This window comes from Lissotriton helveticus, chromosome 1_1 (assembly GCF_964261635.1).
Source record: "Lissotriton helveticus chromosome 1_1, aLisHel1.1, whole genome shotgun sequence".
Taxonomy (NCBI): Eukaryota; Metazoa; Chordata; class Amphibia; order Caudata; family Salamandridae; genus Lissotriton; species Lissotriton helveticus.
In genome coordinates, this window is record NC_136057.1 from 805,778,744 (window position 1) to 805,804,133 (window position 25,390).

At 45.7% G+C, this 25,390-nt stretch overlaps 1 protein-coding gene across 1 annotated transcript in view; it reads left to right on the forward strand.

Moving 5' to 3' along the window:
• Positions 1–25,390, forward strand: part of LOC144770857 (uncharacterized) — a 578,425-nt gene that overhangs the window by 135,871 nt on the left and 417,164 nt on the right. The window contains exon 3 of the mRNA XM_078655640.1: positions 12,839–12,973. Coding sequence (XP_078511766.1) covers positions 12,839–12,973 — 135 coding nt within the window. The remainder of the gene's footprint in view (positions 1–12,838; positions 12,974–25,390) is intronic.

The window sequence follows — 25,390 nt, forward strand, 5'->3', positions numbered from 1 at the left end:
CACTCTGCACTCACTCCTCACTTGCTGTCACTCTGCACTCACTGTCACTTGCTGTCACTCTGCACTCACTGTCACTTGCTGTCACTCTGCACTCACTGTCACTTGCTGTCACTCTGCACTTGCTGTCACTCTGCACTCGCTGTCACTCTGCACTCGCTGTCACTCTGCACTCACTCTCACTCTCACTCTGCACTCACTCTCACTCTACACTCACTGTCACTCTACACTCACTATCACTTGCTGTCAGTCTGCACTCACTGTCACTCTGCACTCACTGTCACTCTGCACTCACTGTCACTCTGCACTCAGTCTGCACTCACTGTCACTCTGCACTCAGTCTGCACTCACTGTCACTCTGCACTCACTGTCACTCTGCACTCACTGTCACTCTACACTCACTCTGCACTCACTGTCACTCTGCACTCACTGTCACTCTGCACTCAGTCTGCACTCACTGTCACTCTGCACTCAGTCTGCACTCACTGTCACTCTGCACTCACTGTCACTTTGCACTCACTGTCACTCTGCACTCACTCTGCACTAACTCTCACTCTGCACTCACTATCACTCTGCACTCACTCTCACTCTGCACTAACTCTCACTCTGCACTCACAGTCACTCTGCACTCACTCTCACTCTGCACTCACTGTCACTCTGCACACACTGTCACTCTGCACTCAGTCTGCACTCACTGTCACTCTGCACTCACTGTCACTCTGCACTCACTCTGCACTCACTCTCACTCTGCACTCACTGTCACTCTGCACTCACTGTCACTCTGCACTCACTGTCACTCTGCACTCACTCTGCACTCACTGTCACTCTGCACTCACTGTCACTCTGCACTCACTGTCACTCTGCACTCACTCTGCACTCACTGTCACTCTGCACTCACTGTCACTCTGCACTCACTCTGCACTCACTGTCACTCTGCACTCACTCTGCACTCACTGTCACTCTGCACTCACTGTCACTCTGCACTCACTGTCACTCTGCACTCACTGTCACTCGGCACTCACTGTCACTCTGCACTCAGTCTGCACTCACTGTCACTCTGCACTCAGTCTGCACTCACTGTCACTCTGCACTCACTGTCACTCTGCACTCACTGTCACTCTGCACTCACTCACTCTGCACTCACTGTCACTCTGCACTCAGTGTCACTCTGCACTCAGTGTCACTCTGCACTCACTGTCACTCTGCACTCACTGTCACTCTGCACTCAGGCTGCACTCACTGTCACTCTGCACTCACTGTCACTCTGCACTCACTCTGCACTCACGCTCACTCTGCACTCACTGTCACTCTGCACTCACTCTGCACTCACTCTCACTCTGCACTCACTGTCACTCTGCACTCAGTCTGCACTCACTGTCACTCTGCACTCACTGTCACTCTGCACTCACTGTCACTCTGCACTCACTGTCACTCTGCACTCAGTCTGCACTCACTGTCACTCTGCACTCACTGTCACTCTGCACTCACTCTCACTCTCACTCTGCACCACTGTCACTCTGCACTCACTTTCACTCTGCACTCACTGTCACTCTGCACTCACTGTCACTCTGCACTCACTGTGACTCTACACTCACTGTCACTCACTGTCACTCTACACTCACTGTCACTCGCTGTCACTCTGCACTCACTGTCACTCGCTGTCACTCTGCACTCACTGTCACTCTGCACTCACTGTCACTCTGCACTCAGTCTGCACTCACTGTCACTCTGCACTCACTGTCACTCTGCACTCACTCTGCACTCACTCTCACTCTGCACTCACTCTGCACTCACTGTCACTCTGCACTCACTGTCACTCTGCACTCACTGTCACTCTACACTCACTGTCACTCTACACTCACTGTCACTCGCTGTCACTCTGCACTCACTGTCACTCTGCACTCAGTCTGCACTCACTGTCACTCTGCACTCACTGTCACTCTGCACTCACTGTCACTCTGCACTCACTGTCACTCTACACTCACTGTCACTCGCTGTCACTCTGCACTCACTGTCACTCTGCACTCAGTCTGCACTCACCGTCACTCTGCACTCACTGTCACTCTGCACTCACTGTCACTCTGCACTTGGATCACAGTGCAGAGCGGCGTCTCCCTTTTAAGGCATGGAAATTGGAAATTTTCCCAGCCTTTACCTCTGAACGCTTGCGAGCTGCGTAGGAGCTAGAACACTGCCTGATATTGATCCCGGGGGCATATTTACAAGCCCCTATCACCACCATGTCACTTTTAGTGCCGTTGTGGTTGGCGATAGAGACTGTGCCTTATTTACAAGGCAGCGTTAAGCCAATTAATGTGGCCTAACGCTGTCTTGTAAATAAGGCCTCATTTCACACTGTACTTAGCGTGAAAGGGGAGGGCAATCAGTGTTGAGGTGGGCATTCCACCGCAACACCCATTGATTTTGACGCTGCCCCCTATTTACAAGTGTGATGTAAATAGGAGGCAGTGCCAGAATTAAGACCAGGGAAAACTAGGTCTTAAACAGACAAAATGAGGAGAAATTCTTTATTTCTCCTCGTCTTTGCTGTTTCCATGTGTGCTGTGTTGTGCAGCACACATGGAAACAGCAAATTGCCATTGATTGTTTATGTGCAGAAAGGGAGACCTTCCATCACATAAACAATCTTCCCCTCAACACAGGCACCCTTACACTATGGTGCAAGGGGGCCTGCGTTGGCACTAGGCTGCTAAGTTTAGCGCAAGCGCAGGGGGAAAAGAAGGGCTGCACTATAGCGTTGCAAATATATTGCAGCCCTGCATTTGTGAAGTGGCGGAGCGCTGCATTAAGCCAACGAGGCTAGCGAAGCGCTCCACCATTTTGTTGTACATATACCCCCAGGTGTCTTGACCCCACCCTTGGAGCTCCTAGCGCCAACCCAGAAGGTGGAGAAGGAGAATGAAAGGACCGTGGTAGCTCTGCTGCCTTTGCCGACATCCAAGTAGACTAGCCAGTCACATGAGTTGGATATGTATATTATGCAAGTTTATATTTTACAATGCTCACATAATAATAGCTGCTGCTGGTATTGCATGACTGGACACAGAGTGATGTCCAGCTTTTGTTCGGTGTAGGTTTTGTAGCAGCAGTGCAGCTGTTTTGAAGCTTTTTCTCGTCCATTAAATTGCACATAAGGAGCTAGTTTCCGAAATTCATCTCACTACAAGGAAGTAACTGCTTTGTTCTGCTCACTGCAAACTGTCACTCGGAGAGTCACACATGCACATCAAAATGTCACACATAAACACACTGGAAACATAGAAAATGTCACACATGAGCAATCTGAAACCTTGACATCTTTGCAACATGCCACCTGTAGGATAAATATGTGGTGTATCCAAACGAATAGCAAGGAAACGTCGCCTGGGTTCTTTGGGCAAATGTCCTTGTTCCTTGACTGATGGCATGTCCCTTGCTGAGGTCCCGACCTCTGTCTGATGGCCTATCCCCTCTCTGATGCAATTGTCCCTGTCTGGTTTCCTGTCTGCGATGTGGCACCAACCTGGCGCTCGTTTACCCATCAGCTACCCTTGACGTGTCTGGCACCCTGTCGTCTGTCTGGTACCAGCCGGGTGCTCTTTTGCCCATCTGCTATCGTGGACTTGGCTGGTACCCTGTGTATTCCTGGTTCCTAGTCTCCTGTCTGACGTTGGCATCTGCCCCCTGCCATCCCTGGTGGCTTTGCCCTTCCTGCCCCACCGCCCCTGCCTAGAGTTTTATTCTATATCTGGTGGCTTTCACTTCGTCTGTGGCCCCCGTGTAATGCCAGAATCGCCAATGCATTATCTGGTGCCATATTTGTCTATCCGGGCCCGTTCTGATGTCCTTTCTGTGTCCTGTCCTGCCTGGCGCCTTGCCCCTGCCTGAAGACACGAGTCCCAGTCTAACGCCCCTCACCTTTTGGGTGTGCTGTCTATGCTTGTTTATCGCCTCTGACGTTCAAACACTGAAGCTCTCGTGTCTGTTTCTTAGATCCGCTTTCACTCTCAAGACTCCTTTGTTCTAAGAAGGTTTATCGGGGACACGTTGGATTCCATATTGTTTCCGATTCTGCACGTATTAATAACACATCAAGTATTAACCAACAATGTAATTTCCTGTGAGACTCTGTGGCGTGTTTCTGTGTGTTCGAGTGTGGCTCCATCTTGAATTGATCAACACGGACATTAAGCCGCAGCGCTTAGGATGGAGGCACGTGTGTCCACACTGTGGAGCACGACCTTTTATCCTGGCCCTAGTCCATCCCCACCACCCCGGCACTACTTCCACCGGTGCTTCCGCGCCTCGCGTGAGGTGTTCAGTTGCCTGTCTATCTTCAGTGGCAGTGGCACCAGGAAAGGCAGGTTGTAAGTAACAGAATGCAAGGCCCGCGACCTTCGGACACCTGCTAGGGGGCGCTGTTGACATGTGCCTCGACCTCGGACCTCTTCATCTTACTCACACCTACCGCTCTTCCGCAGCCGTCCCTGCTTCCAACTCTATGGGCGGCGTGCAGCGTTCAAGCTGAACACGATAACCCCAAATCACATACAGCTGCTGAATGATGTAAGCACTATTGTTTACATCTGCTGTCATTACTTTCGAGAAAAGGCACACTACTGCACGGAAAGTGGCTGTTACTCCTGCACGACCCGTGCTCACAAAAGACGCACTTCGCAGGCTAAAGCTGGCAGTAGGGACACAGAGCCTAATGGACACTACCGTATTTACGCAGGCAATCTATACTTCATTAAGGGAAGCACTTACTTCACTCACAGTGTCCTGCGCTGCATCTTTACTGTCACCTATACTGGGTGTAACGCGCACGGCGCCTGATTCACTCTGGCCGCTATACAGACACTACCTACTGTGAACTGCACACCAGCTATACTGTGACCCGACAAACGCAATGCAGAATGATGAACGCGCGCACACCATCTGGATTGCATTACACGGGCACCCTGACAGCTCCTAATTAAAATTAATGGTCTGCCGTGCGCGAAACCGCACAGAAAATGCCAAAAATGGCGGACGAACTTTACATATGCCCTATCACGTCAAGACTACTAAAAAAACAGCACCGCGAGGACCAATCACCATTCAGATTACAAAATAAAGCACTGCAAATGCACGAGCAAAAAATAATGTATCCAGCATGAGCAAGAAACTCGCAACAATACGGCTCGCAGCTCCTCCCCACTTCGTGGTGACGTCGCCGAGCCCGTAAAAAGGCAGAGTAAAGCTTGGCTGCATGACCACGACTGTATGACCCTGCGAAGGTGGCACTCTCCAAATGAAGTCACTTCAAGGCATGGAGCAGCAATGTGGATTTTAATTAAAGTGTATGGTCACGAAGGTAAGAAAAATCGTTAGAGCAGTTAAAAACATAAAAATAAGCTAAAATGGAAGCTGGATATTGTTGTTAAACATAAAAGTAAGGAATTGTTTCACATGGCATAGGAAAACCTCTAAACTTTGCGCTACAAAGTAGCCTTAGACTGGAGCAACAGAAGCCACTGGACAAGAAACCTGCATAACATAATATCCAGGGAGTTAATCTTGTCCATTGGGGGGGCGTGGCTGGCCGGGCAGCGAAATGGCCGCTTAGACAGCGAGCTCTGCGCCCGCACCGTTAATCCTGTTTAAATCCTGCCTGCTCCCGCTCGCACAAGCTCGTGGACGACACGATATGACACCGGATGATCTGGGGCATGATTGATGGCAACTCCGGTGTCCTGGCATAATCGGGAACCCGTCTTGGACTCCTCACTGCCCGGGCCGTGGCGGAGTCGGGCTGCGTGCGGAGGTGCTGGAGGTCGGCGCCGGCTACCGCTGCTAATTGAGGATGAGGCTGTGCGGGCCTAGACGATTGCCTGACGGAACTGCGGGGGACGACACAGTACCCGCGCTGGTGGAGGTGGGGTAAGAGCGCTGTCCCGGCCACGGCTGCCATACTTCAGGAATCCCTCGTTGCGAGCCCGCACGATTTTATCCTGTTTTAGATCCAGCTGGTGTGGATCGGTGGAGAAAGGGGCCGCCATATTGGGCTGGGCACGGCACCACCGTTCATGTCGGAATTGGAACAGACCTGTGAACCCTGCTTCTCCAGTTGTCAGTTCAGCGGAGGTTGCTGATTTTACACGCGCTTGGAGGGTTCACCACTGAAACAGTCTCCTGTGTCACACAGCGGCACTTTTGCCAGCGCCTCGCACAAGGCTTCAGAGACTGCGTGGTCTGCGCACGTTCATGGTGGCTATGGCGGCTTGCCCTTATTTATTGAGGATAGTGATGGCCCCTGCCTAGTGGATCTACCACGGCTCTTCTACCAGCTACAATTGACCGGGCTTCTGATGCCGTTCTGAGTGAGGAGCTGCATCCCGAGAGACAGAGATTGGCCCAGAAACACATGATGGAGCCCACGGTTCGGGACCTCTTTGTTGCTCTTGGCTCCCTCCATGCTGCCTGGGTGGGAGGAGTCAGAGGGCTTGGACTAAAGCTGGACGCCATTGTTGCCCCTCCGACGGGTGGGAGTCACGATGATCCTGTGATTATTAGCGCCGCTCGCGGCTCTGCGCCAACGCCAGGGTTTACTGTTGCACGCCTAGAGTTGGTCAATTGTGGGGCTCCGTCAGGTGTGGAGTTTAAGTCCCGCACGGCCGATCACATGAATAGCGCAGGGGGGCCCGGAACTACACTGCGGGCGGACCACTTCCACAGAACAGCGCCTTTGCCCATTCGAGTTGCACCGCCTTTGCGCCCGGCTGACATGGCCTTCTATTCTTTATTGCCCTGGCGGCGTAGTGATACGGAGGGCTGGCTTGGTACTTTGTTGCTGAACTCAGACGATCGTTGGTTGTGTCTTGATGTTTCCCTGTTGCAGGAATCTCGCATGGTGTTGGCTTTGCCTTGCTTTCCTGTTAACTCTGATCACTGGACATGGTACTGTGGGGCGAATGTTCGGTTGTCACGCACCAACGGGCGTGTTAAAGCGGGGCAGGGTTGAATTTTTCCGTATGATGTGGGACGGATTCCCCGGCCAGCTATTGATAGGGAGTTGCTTTAATGCTCTGTCTTTTTAATGCCACATTCGTTTGTCAGTTCGTGGACCTGTTTGTATTCAATTTTGTGTTGCTTAGTGCGAGCGGGGCAGGGGAAGTAGCATTCTCCTCCGTCTTTTTCCCTTCCTTGGGGTGTAGTTTAGGGGGCGACAGACGCGCTGCTAGTGGGGTTGGGTCGTAGCCATCGGCAGGGATGTAGGGTGGGGTTTTTTTTTTTTTTTCTTTGTTATTTTCTATGACCTTCTATTCCCCTTTCCTCTCTTCACAAGAGCTGTGGCGTATTCTCCTGATTCTTATTTATAGCATATTCGGGTGTCCATGTTTGCTCCGTGTATCCTGTACTTCTGGTGGGCGGGTGTAGGTGGTAGGTGATTGCTGTCATTACTCTCTACTTGCTTGCTTTTGGTTCAAGCTTCATTTGAATCACTGTGACTTATGCTGTGTATTGTTTCGTCACTTATTTGCCCGTCCACAGATCTATTTCAGTTCGTCTATTGCCACCTGATATGTCTATGTATATTTCTTCTCTTGTGTTATAATAATAAAAAGTTTAAAAAAAAAAAAAATCTTGTCCATTGAACTCTGCTTCGTCGCCATATGCAACCGTGAAGAAATACCATGTTTCTATGCATTCGGAGAAAGAGCATGTGAGACAATAAAGTGGCATAGACTTGGTGTACACACCAGCCATCGAATCCTCCTTTCTGAACTCTATCTTAAGTTACATTTACCAGGGCGTATATGACTTATGCTGTTTAGCGCTATGAAGAAGGACTGCTTAGGGGTCAAAAAACACATATTAACATAATTTAGCAATAACACTCCAAACACGGAAGCAGTTTACAGTGAAATCAACAAACATGGTGCTCACTGGGTGGGTGTGCTATGTGAATAAAAATCCACGTGCACGTTGCATGATTATTATGTCAGATCTAAATCTGTATACATTAACAGTTGACATTTTATGAAAACGTCATTTCTATAACAAACACTTCACATGTTTCTATTATTTCTTGCTATACTTGTCCTCGATAATCATTACCATTGTATGGAGCCGGATGAGGAACTGATCCCCCAGCGTTAGGCGTGGGAAACAAGGCAAAAGATATGTTAGCGAACATCAGAGAGCTAAAAGAAGGTCAGGCTGGGTCTTATAGAGAGCCAGTGTGATATCAAATTGGAAAAGCATACGAGAAACCGATTTTACTAAAATTCAAGGACAGAGAACCCTGATAATATACATTAAGTCATGGAAAAGAACCAGATGCAATTCCTATGTGCATCTATTTACACACAGTTATATACTCACCAACATGGGCTGCAATGAGTTGTGCAGTTGGATCAAGGTGACTGCTGCTCATAGTTAATACAGCTTGGGCAGCCCTAGGTGCAGTGCCTGCTAAAGGTGCAGATGTGAGTTGAACTTTGTGATCATAGAAAGATGTGAGCCACTCATCTCTTTGGACCCCCACAAGAGAACTAATATACATCCCTGTGTTTGCAAGTCCTTAAACAGGTGTAGGCACTCACGCAGAGACCATCTTGCCACTTATCACTGCTGCTGTAGACATGGCTGCGTAGATTGGGATGCGGGTCACAGCAGCTGCTCTGCTCCAAGGGTTATCGATCCTGGAACAAGTCTTCCCTTCTGCAAACCCTCGTGGATCTTAAGGTTTCAGAGCTGAAGGCTGCCTGCATGCTCCAGGTTAAGCTAAACATGCAAGTGATCCTTCCTCTTGGCTGCCAGGATAGGGTTAGGTGAGATATTTGATTTAACTTCACTAGCAAAGTGGGGAAAAGGAATCATTACTCTTCAAGTCTGTCCACAACATGGCCACTGTTGATTGCTCATGTCAATTACTTCAGAAGAAGTGCCCTGTAGAGAAAAGAGGTTCTACTCATGGTGCAAACACAGAAGCGGAAGAGGCGGCTCCCACCTGTGACTGAAAGCAGAAAAGTTAAAGTCACCTATTCTCTCCTGCTCTACTTTTCAAAACAAGCAATGGAGTATTTAGAAAAAATGAAAGGAACAAGTTAAATAGAGGTAAAAAAATGTATTGAAAAAAGATCTCATGCAAAAGAACAACATGCGCTGAACAGGGGAGAGAAGCACACAAGGGAGTCAGCTGGAAAACACACACACTCATAGAGTACTTTAAAAAACAAAAAAACTAAGCTGCTGGTGCAAGCAGTGATGGGTGCGGGGGTGCAGTAAAACGGAGAAGTTGAAGGAGAAATATGGAAGGTAAAGAAATAGTATCTCAATGACAGCATGAGCAGCGGACGAACATTAATTAATAGGAAGAAATCTGTACCCTGTTCATGTGCCAGATTTGAAACAGGAAGTAATGCATGACGTGCGCTGGTCAATCAGAAGTCAGCAAAGAAGAACAATGGAGCCAACAAATGAGAAGCAAAGGTGGGCTTCAAGCCCTTTATGTAACATATACCCCTCACAAGTACAGCACATGCGGTATGAATGCGACACCTAAAAAGACGGTAGGTAGGTCTAGCAGGACAAAATATCTAAATAAAATGACAAACTTGCATCGCCTTTTGCAAATTTGTCCATTACAATTTAAGTACCACTAATAGTAGAAATCGTTAAAGGATCACCAAATAACTATATAATGAGGCAACACATCTTTTCTGTTGTACATAATGTACACTACTTCCTGGTTTACTTGCCCCAGAGATTTTAGAGCCATAAACTTTCTTCTTTGGAGACTTGAATATACATCTGGAGGACAGTACCTTCATTATAGGACAAACTATGACTGAGGATCTCAGAGGTGTGAGCTTGGCACTAATGAATTAAGGATCTACGCATAAAGCTGGACACTTGCTAGATTCAATCTTTGCAAACAAACAATCACTGGAGACTACGCCTGCTATGTCGTTAGTATCATTACACTGTGCCTTTTTCAATCTGGGATGATAATGATCTGGCCAAGGTAGGGGATAGGGTTCAGACATTGTTGAGGTCATGGCCACGGTTAGCAATCCCTAGATTGAACAGCCAATTTAGGAAATCATGGTCCAGAATAATAGGGCATGGGTTGGCGCTTGATCAACCTATAATAGATACCTGGTTACGGGATGCATTAAACATGGTGTTGCCAGCAAAAAACCAAGCCAAGTCCTATGCAAGTCTCCAGGCCCCTTGGTTTACAGAGGCACAGTAGGCAGAGAAATCAAGCTGTAAAAATCTGGAGAGAGCCTGGAGGATTGAGTATGATGAGGAGAGTAAACACATATATATATAGCCCTCAAAAAACATCATGGACTCTACAGAGAAGCCCATACTTATTATTATCTGGATCACAGTAATGCAGCTCAAAGAAGCTCAAAAACTCTTTTTAAGTTGGTGAGCGAACTCTTCGATCCTAATAAGATCCTTCTCATACCAGTACGGTCACAACTAGACTGTGAGGAATTAGCCTGTTTCTTGATAAACAAAAGTTGCAGATATCCAGATGGCATGAAACAAAGAAGGAGAAGATCATTCTTCATCATATAGTATCCCGGAGAATAAGGCTAGCTAAGACCTGATGGGTCGAGACCCTACGGAAGGAGGATGTAAACTAAGGTCATGAAATACACTGGATCTGGCTTGATTCTTGTCATTATTGGCATCAATCAGCCTCACCCGAAGGTCCCACACCAGTGAGTAAGATAAGTCCCCTGGACGTGGATAATTTCCAGCTCCAGGTGGGGCTTCATAATTCCTCGTTAGAGCAGGGAAGGACTCCACAGGCATGGAAACATTCCATGGCCTAAAGAAACCATATCTGGACCCTGACAGCATGGCTAACTATATACCAGTCTCTTTGCTTCCCATTATAGCCAAAATAATGGAGAAACAGGTCAATGCACAACTTTATATTTTGTAGAGTCAGAAGATGGCCTACATCCGTCTCAGTCAGGAATCGGGAAAGGACACAGAACTTGGTCATCCCTGTTGAGAGTGATGAAACATCCTAGACCACTCCTAGATAGGGACGAGGTGGCAGCACTGATCTTAGTCGACCTCTGCGCAGCCTTTGATACTGTTTCTCACACAATGCATCTTGAAAGACTGAGTTAGGATTGGAGGGAACAGCTCTCTCCTGGATGGCATCTTTCTTAAGGGATCGGTAATTTCAGGTGTTTTCAGCTACATCCTTTTCCGAACGACACTCCTTGATTACAGGAATTCCTCAAGGATCATCCCCAAGTCTGAAACTATTTAATATCTCTGTGCATCCATTAGTAGACTCAGTGAAAAGTTGTGTTCTCACTTTATTTTCATATGCAGAAAGCACTCAAATCATCTTTTCATTGTCATCTGCACAGAGACACGGAGACCTGAACTCTGGACTGCGGTTGGTCGTGGAGTGGATGAACGACCAGTCACCCAAGCTCAATGAAGAGAAAACAGAGATCCTTGTAGTAGGAAAAAAACCTTTTCCTGTAAATACTGGCCGGAAAGTTTTGGCTCTCTCCTGGTGCCAGTATCAAAGCAAAGAGTCTGGGTATTGTGGTGGATGACAAGTTGTCCATGAAACCACAGGTGACAAAAACAGCTCCTACGTATTTTGCCATCTTGAAATGGCTGCAGAAAATTATATGGCAGCTACCAGTCTCTGCTCAGAGAACAGTGATTCAGGCACTCGTAATATCTAGGTCGATTTATGGCAAAGTATGACATCTAGGAGCAGATATAGCGGCTATCAAATGATTGCAAGTAGTCCAGAATTCAGCAGCAATGTTGCTTTTTAGGCTGTCAAAAAATGCCTCGGCATCTGGTCTCCTACTGGAACTACACTGTTTAGCAATAGAAAGAAGAATTCAGTTCAGGACCCTGTGCTTTGTGCATGAGGACAGAGCAGGGGTTGGTCCAAACTACCTACAAGAATTGGTGAAAGCTTACCAATCTTCCCGGATGCTATGCTCGAGTGAACGTTCTATGTGCATTGTTTCTCAATAAAATGCACACACATTGAAGGGCGGTCCTTTGCATTTCAGGGTCCAAAATGATGGAATGAGTTCCCTGAGTTATCATGAGAAACTGTCCATCATTAACACTCTTTCGTAAGCAGCTCAAGACATGACTGTTCTGATATAGCGTGACTGGAATAAACGTATCCTGATGTTGTAGCTTCGGGAGAGGGAATTGCATTAGCTACACATCAAAGAGCTATGCTCAATAAGTGAAACATTCTTAAGGCATGCAACGAGTCTATCTGTGCACCCTTCAATTTTTGATTTGTTAGTCCTTCAATCAGTTTTTGTCAGCCTGGTTTTCTGTATTTGTGTTTAGAATTCCCTGTACCACTGTTTAAAAACAGTTGCATTAAAATGATTCAAACACACACAAAAGCTACATTTTAACTTGGTGAATATGGCATTATTAGTTGAATTCATTTAAGCAAGTATGTCCCTTTGGAATCAAATTGAATTAAAGTGATTGGTCGAGAAACTGGCATCAGAAATGAGACCCCAGCTATCCGGGACCATGAAAAAGGCTGCGTGCAAAGATGAGCTGACTTAACTTCTGACCTTGACAAACTAAGTATTGCTGGACATTTGTGGTGGAGGGGAGACAGGGCATGGGCAGGGGCCACTAAGTAGCTTTGGGAGAAGCTGAGACAATCCCCACTCATTTGAAAAGAAACACGTTCAGTACTAGTATCATACATCAAAGGCACCAACTCAAAGCTGCATTAGATTGAATTTGGAACAATAGACCTCACATAGAAATGTCCCACTCATTAACCCCTCTTCTTTTTCATTGGCTTAAGAACGTTTCATTTGCGAGAAAAAGTTTGGAGACTGAAGAACTATCCTTGTCTTTTGAGAGCTTTCTTCACAGAGATGGCACCCTCTACACATGCTTCACTCAAGACGGTGCTACTTTCTACTTTGACGACCAAAAAGTAAGAACATTTTTAATTTACTATACAAACACAGTTATAATAAACTGCTCTTGATTTCACGCTGCCTAATGTTACATGACTTATCAAAAAGCCATTGGTCAACAAAGTATTAATGGATATGATACTCCTCATCTGGCATTTGTGGCACATTAATGGTATGAAGACTTAATTAGACAGAAACAAAGTGAAAGATACACAATATTATTTGCTATTTGGAATAGCAGAGCAGATCAAACATTCATATTGTTTTATGTGTAAAACCTCAAAACTGATTTGCAAGTATGCAATGTATGCTGTACCTGCGCAATTTCCCTGCACATTTACATCTACTCCCTGAGGAAAATTCGCTTTGAGCAGCTTTAACAGACTGTGGCTGGCACATATTCTAACATATACCTAATTCACACAGAAATGTGCTGAAATCCCCATCTTCCCTCCCCTTATTGCTATCTTGAGGTGCAGTTCAAGTTTTTTAATTTCCACTAACAACTTGGGGACAGATATGCAATTGTAAGCATTTTTATGGACAGACTATTTAGCCTTTTAGCTACTGAAACTTTTCCACCCTCCATGCCTATGCCCCGTAACTTTTTTCCTGCAAAACATATCCACTCCAAAATTGCGTCCTATTTCCCAACATGATGGTGATTCTAAATGTAATCAGTACACAAAAGAGGGAAAGCCTCACAGCTGATGAACTCCCAACATTTTAAGAAGTAAAATTAACTAGTCTCAATATATATCAAAGTGGAAAGGGATCTACACCCCGGTGAATCGGTGCATCACATGGATATATTAGTAAGATTCTCACCCACTAGTACCACCAGTGGTGTGCTTCATCATCGGATCTTCAGCCACTGCACCTAGTGTGAGTAGGTGGGCTCAATGCAGTGTGTAAGCGAAGCTCATACTAAAACCTAAGTGCAAGTTAAAAAACCCTTATATTCCTGATTATGCCCGGCGTATCCAGCAACTTTATGCTGTGATACAACTACTTTTTCAAAAGCCTGCTGGTTACCAAACATTCTGCTATTATGCTATTTTACTTTCTTTGCAATCTGATTTTCTTGAATCTATATACTTGTTAACACGTGACAACCACACTAACCTGGTGATACGAATCATACCAGGCGCAGTGGGTTTTACTTACTTGACGTACAATGAAGGGGGGACAGTGGCAATCGCATACAAATCACATTTGTACACTTCGGCCGAAATTAGGTTTTCAACTGTCGAGAAAGTTTTGACAGCTGTCCAAATGGCGGTTCTGAAGGAACGCACTTTGGCACAGGGAAAACGCATTTTGGTGGTTACACCATATCCTGCTTTAGAGGCAGTTACGAAAGCACGTGTGCCAAACTCAAAAGCTTTACATCCCTGTTGGATACAATGGGCTACTTCTTTGACGTCCCCAGATGTCACTTTTATCACACAGGAGTTCTTGCAGTATGAATATCTTCATCCACCTCCCTTGTCTTTGCTTCTTTTGGAAGACTATGCATGTATTATTTACACCAATGGTTCGGCTCAACCGGCCGCGGCTTCTAAACATGCTTACTAGGCAGCATGTGCTATAGTTGCAGGTACAATGGTGAATGGAGAATTCAATTCTTCCATAGTGCACACTCAGGCACTGGGAGACTGTACTGCATAATTAGCTGAGCTACGTGCCTTAGTTCTTGCTCTTGAGTTTGCTGATCCAAACGTTTCGACTCCTACTGTCTGCGATTCTTATTTCTGTGTTCAGTCTTTTAATGACAACTTATTCTTCTGGTCTTAAAATGATTATCGGTACTCTAAAGGCAGCACAATTAAGCATAAAACGCGTTGGGCTCGAGTGGCAGATCTGAAACAACGTTTGCCACTCACACATGTTATACATACTCTTGGCCACCAGCGTGTGGGGGCACACGCTGTTGGGAATAGTTTAGCTGATGAAGCAGCCAAATCTGCAATAGCCACATGTTCCATAACAGCCGTTAGTAGATCCATGACAAAGATTGATAATGACATTTTGGCAGCGATAGCTGCAACAAAGGAGGGCCTTCATTACCCGCAGGGTATCCCTTAGAAGCATTCTTATCAGTTAACTTCCAAACAAGTTCCTTTTGCTAGAATACCAGACGTTGGAAGTCGGCTAATTCCCAACGTGGACCACAGACACACTTTGATTAAAACCGCACACGAAGGCATGGCCTCGGCGCATGCTAGAGTGTCTGCTACAGTTTCTATTTTGCAGCAGCGGTACTGGTGGTGTGGTTTATATAAACAAACCCACAATGATGTGCTTTCTTGTGACATCTGTCAACAGATTAAGCCATCTGTGGTTACACGTCCTCCACAAAGGCCGCTTAGCATTGCTAATCGGCCTTTTGCTTGTGTGTACCTTGATCAGTGTGGTCCTTTCTCTTCAGATTCTGCTTATAAATATATTTTAGTTGCAGTAGATTCATGCACCAGATTTTTTGGGGTATGGCCACAACACAGTGCTGACACTCAAACTGTCATCCGGGATTTGTGTGTCTTTGTAGGGATTTTTGCCTGTGGCACCTTTCATTCTGACCAAGGTCCAGCGTTTGCCTTTAAGGCGTACAAGGATGCTATGGGGTCTTTGGGGGTGCTGGTGCAATTTTTGTCTCGATATAGGCCTGAGGGCAACTCAATTGTGGAGCAAATAAACCGTGACTTAAAGAAATCCCTGACAGCTCGAGTCTAAGGTACTGGCAGGAACTGGTTAGCCCATTTATATGGCATCCGACGTGTACTTAAAAATCTCCCTAGAAGACCTCTGGGTGGGCGGACCCCATCCGAAATGCTCTTTGGCATTAACATGTTTGTGCCAGATCTTGATGGTCTAGACGTTGTGGCGGCTGCAACCTTTGACGTAGATAATCATTCTGCTATGTTACAGAATCTACAAGAGACCCATGCCAGCCTTGATACTGAACATTTGTCTTCAGCAACTGACGCAGCGCAACAGAATCCAGTGGTCTGCTGGCTGGCTTTCCAAAGTTGGAGATCTGGTCCGAGAAAAGGTGGAGAACAAAAAAGAATTTGGTCCCTCTTATCGTGCACAGGTTCCAGTGCTTGGCCTGAAGGGTACTCGAACAGTCATTTTACCTCCTCTACCTGGTTGGAAAGACAACAGATACATCCCAGTGGACAATGTCAAGTTACAACATCTGGGCGATTCTGAATAGTGTGACACCTGCTGTATCCTGTCCCACAATTTCAATAACTCGAGAAACTATAACATCTTCTAATTTGCAAAATGACGCTGTCATCAAGATGGTCACTGATATTCAGCCTTCTACATCCAATAACAACTGATACGACGGATGCTGAATACACGTATTCCACAAGTGGCTCTGTCCATGATTTGCCAGATACTCCTTTGCACCGTGGCAGATATTCATTTAATACATCCTCCACATCCTCAAGTGATCCGACATTTTTTTTTATCTTGGTTTAAAAATACTTATTTGGTTCCTCCCTGGACATACATTTGGTTGACTCTGTTTTTAATTTTTCTTTTTACATCCATTGGGTTTCTAACTGTATTTTTTCAACTCATCAATGGTCACTACTTGCCTGAACATTTTGCTGCAAACTTTATCGATGGAATTTTGGCCCCACATCCGTCTTCACACATCATGAAGTGTGACCAGACTCTTGTTAACATTTCAGCATTCCCTGTTTTTGATGGTGGGTTTCCAAATTCATGGTCGTACAGAGCTGATTAACGTGCCATACGTGTTTAGAGTCTCTATGGGTGATGTGGTTACACAAGACATTCATTCAGATGATTGGGATGTGCATGTGATTCAAGCTTTGTTTTCAGATTTAAAATATTATGCTGCTTTTGATGCTGAAGACTTGTATATGAATTCTGCTAATTACGCTGACCTCTTGTGTTATCAACATTTTGGCCATCACTTCATACACAAGACTAGTGCATTATGCCCTGTCGTAAATACACTCAATGGGAGCATTGTCCCATGCCAGTAAAGGGCAGCTCGAGAACATTAAAGAAAAAGTTTACCTACTTTACAGAATTTAGCCCATCCAAATCCTGAATCTTTCTATTTCAAAATGAATAGCACTTCCTCTCAGAATCTTACGTTAACACATAGTAAATTCATATATTCTTCTTCCTTTCGCCATAATCTGACAATAAAGGGTTATGACCATTGAAAGGAAGCCATTGATCTGAAGTCAATTTGGGGCTCTAGAGAATGGCAGGTGCAGGGTTCCGAGGCCCTTCATCGTGCATGCCTCATTCCCACTCAAATGCTATTCTTAAATAATACCATTTACCAAACCAAATGCTTTTGTTTGGCAACTACTAAACAAATGAAGGCCCCAGCAATTCCGACCGTAGCAGAATATAATAATTAGCGCTTACAAACAAATTATACCATAGAAGATTTACAGAGTTTATTGAAAAATAATTCATTTAATGCTTCTGCAATGGATCCCATGGGTTGGTTAGTCTGGCCTAATAGTTCAAATGCTTGCCAACTCCGTTTTCTTAACTCTAGTTTAGGTTATAAACATTAAAAGCCCAACCCTAGATTTTCTGATTCTCATACTGTAATGACCTACTCTGTCGGTAAACTGTGTCAACAATGGTTACAGCACTCGACATTGTTGTCTGTTAAACAACATTTATCCTTACTATCAAATAATATTAATTTGGCGAACTTTGTCCTGGGACCGAGAGCTACTAGAACGGAGAGAAAGATATATGCTGCTTACAATTAAATTTGGAAACGATTTCAAATTGAAGCAGCATTACGTTTGCGGGAGATAGACCAGGCAAACTTGGAAAAAGTTTTAGCTGTTGTCGACAACAGCATTAATACACTGTCTTCCCACATTTATACATTAGATAATATTGTTTCCTCTGTTATTGACATTGTACGAGATGATGTTTGGTCAAAATCATTTGCGCTCAGTAATGCAATTTGCTTGGACTTTGCAAATGTTGAAAATGGGGAAAGTGCCATGGGATTTTTCGAGTGCCAGCTCTTTATTTGCCCCATTTAATTTGACAGACAAACAGTAATTTATGTCCATGAAAGATGCCACTTATACTCTATTGCACATTGAAAAAATAGACCCTTTACCATTTTCTGTAGCGGAATCGGATTCTGCAGTTTGGTTAATCCATGGGGTTCTAAATTTACTGTTTTCATTGTTTCAATTTACATACTGTATGAAACATTGTAAATGTAAAATGTAGTGTATTTTGTAAAGCGCACAGCTGCCCCAACGGGGCGTCCCGGCGCTGTATAACGCTGTGGAACCCTTCCTGGCTCTCCCTGTGAGATGCCTCTCCTGGGCACCCCCAAGGTGAAGCCAGGCATCCTAGTGTTGTAGAGGCCGTTGTGGAGATTAAGCAAGCTATTGCCCAGAGTTGCAGCGTGGGACCCATGATTAGAGTAGGCGCCGATACGAGAATTATCGAGTCCGCGGACATTGAGCCCAAGACCCTGCCGCGTCGGGACTTGAACCCTGGTCCCGGGCCTGATCTCTGCTTCAGAGTCTGCCGCTCTAACCAGTGGGCCACACTTCTCCACCCTGTGGGCAGTTTTCAACCTCTTGGAGGTGCATTTTTACATGAACTGTGGTTTCTTCCTTTCACTTATCGATGTTTAAGAGACAATGCTGAGGTTTATTATTATTATTATTATTATTATTAGGTTTTTTGTAGAGCGCGTAGTCACCCGTAAGTATCCCAGCGCTAAGATCAGGTCAATCCAGAGAATAACAGAGGGGGAGAAAGGAAAAAGGAATTTTAGGGAAAAGGAGTTAGGGAAACAGGTGAGTTTTTAGTCGCTTCCTGAATCGGAGGTAGTCAGATTCCGTCCTAAGGTCACGCGGGAGGGCGTTCCAAAGGCGGGCTGTGTTGACCGAAAAGCGCTGACCGCCAGTTCGCACCTTCTTCACTCTAGGGGTGGTGATGAGGTATTCATGGTCAGATCGGAGAGATCTTGAGGCTTTGTAAGGCCTAATGAATTTTTTTAGGATGGGGGGGCCTTTATCCTGTAGGAGTTTGTGGGACAAGCAGAGAGCCTTAAATTTAACTCGCTCTCTCACTGGAAGCCAGTGAAGCTGCTTCAGGGCTGGTTTAGCCGAGGATCTCGCCGGGGTATTCGTGAGAATCCGAGCCGCGGCGTTCTGGATCCTTTGCAGTTTATTAAGGGTAGCCTCGGGAGCACCCAGATAGATGGTATTGCTGTAATCCAGCCTTGATAGTATGAGGCCTTGGACGAGCAGTTTCTGGGAGGCAGGAGGAAGTAGGGGCAGGATCTTCCTGATAGATTTGAGGAGCCCAAAGCAGGTGCCAGCAATTTTTTTGGCTTGAGTCTTGAAAGACAAATCTTTTTCCAGCCAGATTCCTAGGCTCTTAATCTCAGACTTGGGGACTGGGGGTTCACCCAAGCAGGGGGGCCAGATGTTCGGGGAGAGGGATAGCCCCTTTTGGCCAAGGAGGAGAATGTCTGTCTTTGAACCATTAAGTTTCAGCGATGAACTATTCATCCATCCTTGAATTTCTACAAGGCAGTTGTAGAGGTCCGATGGTTCTTGGTTTGGGTGAGATAGAGACACCACTAGCTGAGTGTCATCAGCATAGCTGATGATTTTCACTCCGAACGGGATGACGACCTCCTCCAATGGGGACATGTAGACATTAAATAATGTTGGGCTAAGAGATGAGCCCTGGGGCACGCCACATTGGAGGAGGGTTTCGGGAGAGCGGGTGTCATTCTCCCAAACCTGAAAGGACCGGTGGCCAAGGAATGATTTGAACCAAGTCAGAGCAGTGCCCTCAACACCGATGTTCTTGAGTCGCTGGATTAAAACCCGATGTTGACGGTGTCGAAGGCCGCACTGAGGTCCAGGAGGATCACTGCCACTGATCCTCCTGCGTCCAGAAGAGCTCTGGTCTCCTAACATTCCACTGTGGGACATTCCCTAGTCTGAAAAAATATATACAGTTGCACGGAGCCTGTAACCTTTCAGCTCTGAATCTTGCATGTGTTTTAAAAGGTAAACCAACTCCAGCCATAATTCCCACGTTCACACTGCTTACTAACGGTAGCTATCTTATTTTAAATAACGAAAAATGCAGCGGCTTGCAAGCTGGGATTACTTACATTGTAACAGTTTCCCAGCGCGTAATTTGTTGCAGTAATGTGCTTTTCCCACCCCCGCATGGCCGCTGGATAGTCCACTGTGGATTTCAATTCCTACTTTGAAGGCAGATTTCAACAAGCTGAGCAGATTAAAGGCGCTTCTAACACAACAAGAAGTTGCATTGACTTTCGCAGGTGAAACTTTCACGGTCCAGGTGGAGAATGCGTCTTCTGAGATTCAAACACTTTTAAACACAAACCTCCCGAAACAATTTGGGGAGTTGATTCATCGTATTTTTCATGCGTCGCATACACAAGGCCTGGCTAATTTTTTTAAACTTGTGTTCTGGCCTTGTGAATTCATTTCAGACTATATTTGGTGTGATACCTGCATTTGTTCATTCTATCTTTTCCAGCCTCTTTGGCGGTTTACCGTTACTATTGACATTTGCAGTGGGTGTCCTGCTTCTGTTGTGCCTGCTTCACAATGGCCGGCTGTAACTGCTCTGTGACCGGATGCATGAATACTTCGGTACACTGCCTCTTGCGACTCTCAGTGTGTCCTATGGATTATCGTTTCGTTTTGTATACTTTACTTGCATGTAACCTGTATTTTTGTGCCGCCCCTGTGATTTCACGTGGGCATTGGAGTTATGTCTCACCAACACCTCATGTCCAGTTCCGGATTTCGACCGGCTAATGGGCCCATTAGTGGCTCATGAGCCGGATTGCAATGGGATTGGCTTTATGGTGCGTGCTGCTGCACTTGGCATGTTGGCACAATGGGATATCTGTGAGGCTTCACAGAATCACCTACGGCAGAGCTACATTGAATACCACACAAGTTATCCGTCAATGTTAATGGAGGCCCCAGACTATGAACAACATTCATGTTCCTTTGACCTACTGAATTGATTGGCATCTCGTTTTTTCATTGACCAAAATGATGTCCTTCTGGAGGGTATTTCATTCTTTTGCACTTACACTGTGATGGATTAATCAGGTACATTTTGCCTATAGACATCGGTTGGTCTTCCAGATGCCTTGCTTTCAATGTTTTTCTGCTATCACTCCCTTTTCTCTTTCTCGTCTTTTGACTACCTTCCAGGATTTGTTTTTTTTTACACAAACTTTCGTTTTTGCTTTTTCCAAATTTAATGGACATGCTAATTTTATATCTGCTCAGACCTTTTGAACTGTGCTTTCTGTATGATCTACATATGATGGTCATATCAGAGGGAGGGTGTAGTAAGGTTTACAGGTCCATTGTCGACAATTGCTAAATTAGCATGAGCTTCGCTGCCATGAACTGCTTTTGCGCACGACACTGCAGGCATCTATTTCACAATACTTATTTGTGCCCCTTTTACACATGAGAACTGTCTGCTTTGCAGGTTCTTTGCTATGCTCTGAGTTTTAGTCTGCACACGATGTTCAAGGTTAAAGAACAATGTCCCTTATTATTCTGTTCTGATCTGTCCCTCGCACAGACATAACTGTCTTCACACAGCTGCACCTCTGGAAATCGTGTACTCTAATATTGCAAACACAAGCTGTTTTCACACAGACGGAGAGACACCTATCCAGAGTGAAGACCTGTGTTTGTCCTACGATGTGAACATTGCATCTAGGCCGTGAGGTATGGGGGTCTGCTGACAAAGCCCAGAGGTGTTCTGTTTTATAATAAAATATTTCTCGTCACGGGGAGGGTGGTTAGGTCGTTACATCCTTTTCCATTGTTTTCTATAACACGACTTCCCCGTTTGTTGTCTATGGAATCGTAACATTGCTGACTATATTGTGTTTATGCCTTTTGCTGCTAGTAGTGGCACATGTACTGCACCATAGAGTGCGTTGGTTGAAATAAACATTTTAAAATATACAGCATCTCTGATTACTCACATTGTGGACAAGTATGAGTGGCTGACCGAAAAAGCGTCTGTCTCTCGCGATTCTCAAGATAGGGTTACGTGTTCTAGGTTGTCTAATCATTGGTAGCTTCGCTGTAGACGAGAACGAATGAGACACTATAGGTAGTCGGTAAGGGAATTTGGGTACGGATGTGGTAGGTTGGTACACCACCTATATACTGAGGTCTTGTTTTCCTGTGCATAGTTCTGTGTATGTGCAGAAGCCCCGCAACAGGAGTGTGTAAGCCTAGGGGAGAGCTCCACCGAACATTCCAGTACTTATGTCAATACCGTTCCAATTGGTGACCAGTAGTTTGCTATAACTGAGCAGGATGAAGCCATTTGATGAAACTCTGCATCTGGAGTGCACATCGTGCGCAGTCTGATGTGTTCCATTTGCCCGCTTTCCACAAATTTCTGGGGCTGAGGTATGTGACATCTAGGTAGCGGAGTTGGCTAAGCCGCGTACAGAATGAGATGGCAAGTACCCAAGGGGGCCATTCGAGCATCCCTTCTGTCTGCATCATCTAGTGGGTCCACCCAGGCTTCCCATTTCTGTTTGAGAGCAGTGACAAATTTATCAGAGCAATTAATTATTAATGATTTAAGTATTTGCGAAATCCCTCCTTACCCAGAGCACCCTGGAGCAATTTGGCCTCAAGCAGGTTTCTATTTGGATGGGTCTGCAAGATCCTTTTTGTGGGAGGGAAGTGCGTACCTCAGTTGCAGGTATTTATGAAACTGCGTGGTTGAAAGCGAGAACTGGGTTTGTAATTCTTGGAAGGATATAATGGATGACCCTTGCCATATGTCTCCCAGGTGGATAATTACTATCTTGTCTCATCAATGGAATCTCTCTAAGCGTGATACTTGAACAAGTCATTGCCCCCCTCCACAGTGGGATCGGTTGGGGGATTAGTTTTTCACACCAGAGTCGTTTTAACATCATATAGAGATCATCACTCTGGTGGACTCATGGAAGTAGCTGCGGAGAAGGCCCCCATATATCACGAGAAGTATTTTTCAAGGCCTAAAACAGAAAGCTTCATTCTGTAGGCTAGGTCTCCCCATCCCCATTGATGACTAATAAGTTATTAGCCATCAATGATTGGTTGAGCTGGTTAAGTAGAGGATAACTAATAAGTCATTAGTCATCAATGATTGGTTGAGTGGAGTACCACCAGTAGACACAAATATGCGCCATCCCAATGCCTCCTTCGTGCATCGATTGGCTGTAATTGTCCCGAGCGATACAGGGTGGCCGACCCACCAGAGAAAGGTTCAGATCGAGGCTGTGAGGTCTCAAAGCCAGGGTGCAGGGATATGTAGTGAAATTCTGAAAGACCTATAGAAACTTTGGCAAGATGATTATTTTAAATCGAGCAACTCTGCCAAGAATCTGAAGTGGTAGGTTTGCCCATGAATTGAAGTCTTGTTTCGTTTTGGACAGACGTAGGGGGAGATTGAAGAACCAGGTCAGGGTGGGTTGCACTGGGACATGCACGCCAGGGTAAAGAAAGCTGAGATGTTTGATCAGGATCTGTTTGCCAATTAGTAGCCTCTGACCCTCTCATGAGTGGGATCAGGAGAGACTTGGCCCAGTTAGTGTGAAGTCCAGACAGCTCTCCATAAAGGTAGAGGTTCCGCATCACCAACGAGTTCCTTAAGTAACAGAGAACATCATTAGAATACAGTCCTATTCTGTCATCCTCCACTCCTTCCATTACTAGCCCTGCACCTTTGCAAAACATCTGATGAGTCAAGCGAGCAGCTCAGTCATTAGGGCAAAGAGCAAGGGCAATAGAGGACAGCCCTGCATGGCTCTTCTGTTGCTGGGGAAGGGGTAGGAGAGTGTCCCATTAACAGGTACCTGTGCCGAGCGTGAAGAATATAGTCATTTTACATAATGGGTAAAACTCGGTCCAAAAATCATGCATTTCAGTATCTGATTCAAGAATGCCCAAACAACTGAGTCGAAGGCCTTCTTGAAGTCTATAAGCAGGAGCATGTGTGGCTTCTGGAATCTAAGCACGTCAGGCCAGTGCCATATGTAAGCATCTAATACAGTGCCTTTTGCTGCAGCACAGCAAAAAAGCAGCACTTATCGGAGTGAACTAGGTCTGCATTGACTCAGAGAAGTATGCAGGCAAGAGCCTTGGCAAATAAATTCAATTCAATATTGATGAGTGAAATGGACCTGTAGAAGCACAGGGTTCTGGGGATGTCCTGGTTTATGTAGGACCTCGATAGTGGTGATGTCCAGTTCTGTTGGAAATGTCCATGTAGCCACTGCCTCTAAACACAGCTCCAACAAGTAGGATGTAAGAAGCTCCCGGTATTTATAGTAACATTTTACCAAAAAACCATCCAACCCTGGGTTTTGCAAGTTGCTCTGCCTGTTGAAGCAGAGAAATCCATGGAAAGGGGATGTCCACCAGTATCGAGATGGCCAATGTATCCTGAGGTAATGGGGGAGAGACCCAATAGTATTCGGCAAACATTTTTGAGATTGACATGGCCGTCTATTGTTTCTCTCCTCTATTATCGAGGATTTCTGGCACTAATCTAAAGGATATGTTCGATGTGCGCAGCCAGTAAAGTAGCTGACTAGATTTTCTTTAAATTTGTGGACTCCGTGAAGAGAAGTGCTCTGGTGGGCCTAGTCCAAGCAAGTTGGCAAAGTGTGCTTAGAGAGACACCACTTGGGTATTTCTTTTCAAGGTGAAGAATCTGAGTCTCTAGGGTAGTCATTTCTTGGTGCTTTTCTCATTCTTGACTACAAATCAGGGAGGTGGCCTAACAAGTCACCATGGCTGTATCCACAGACAAAAGAATGCTAGTGGAAAAAACTGAGCCCTGATTGGTTTCGAAGTATGTCCTGATCTCTTTTCCCAAGCGATCTGAGTATTTGGCTATCAACTAAGAACCAGCTGTTAGGCCACCAGATTGGCCTACAGCTTCTGCTGGGGTCCCCATGTAGAGAAAACCTGGAGAGTGATGGGAGATGACTTGTGGAAGAATCTCCCCTGTTGTTGTATGGAGGACATCTGTAGCAAGTAGCAACTGCAGGTCAATGAGAGAAAGGGTTTTGTGGACCGCTGATACATGTTTATATTTTTTATCACAAGTGCACCATAAAATCCACACATCGCAGAGGCCTCGGGAGGTCATCCAAGACTTAGATCTATATATGCAGTGTGCTGTAGGGCCCACATGGAGTTATATTCAGGATTGGGTACTGCATTGAAATTCCTCCTCCAATGATGGTCTTCCGGTATGGAGTGTTATGAGCCTCAATGTACTCCAATATAGGCCTAGGTGGCTGCATGACCTTTTACCTACATTTGTCCTACCTTGCTCTACAT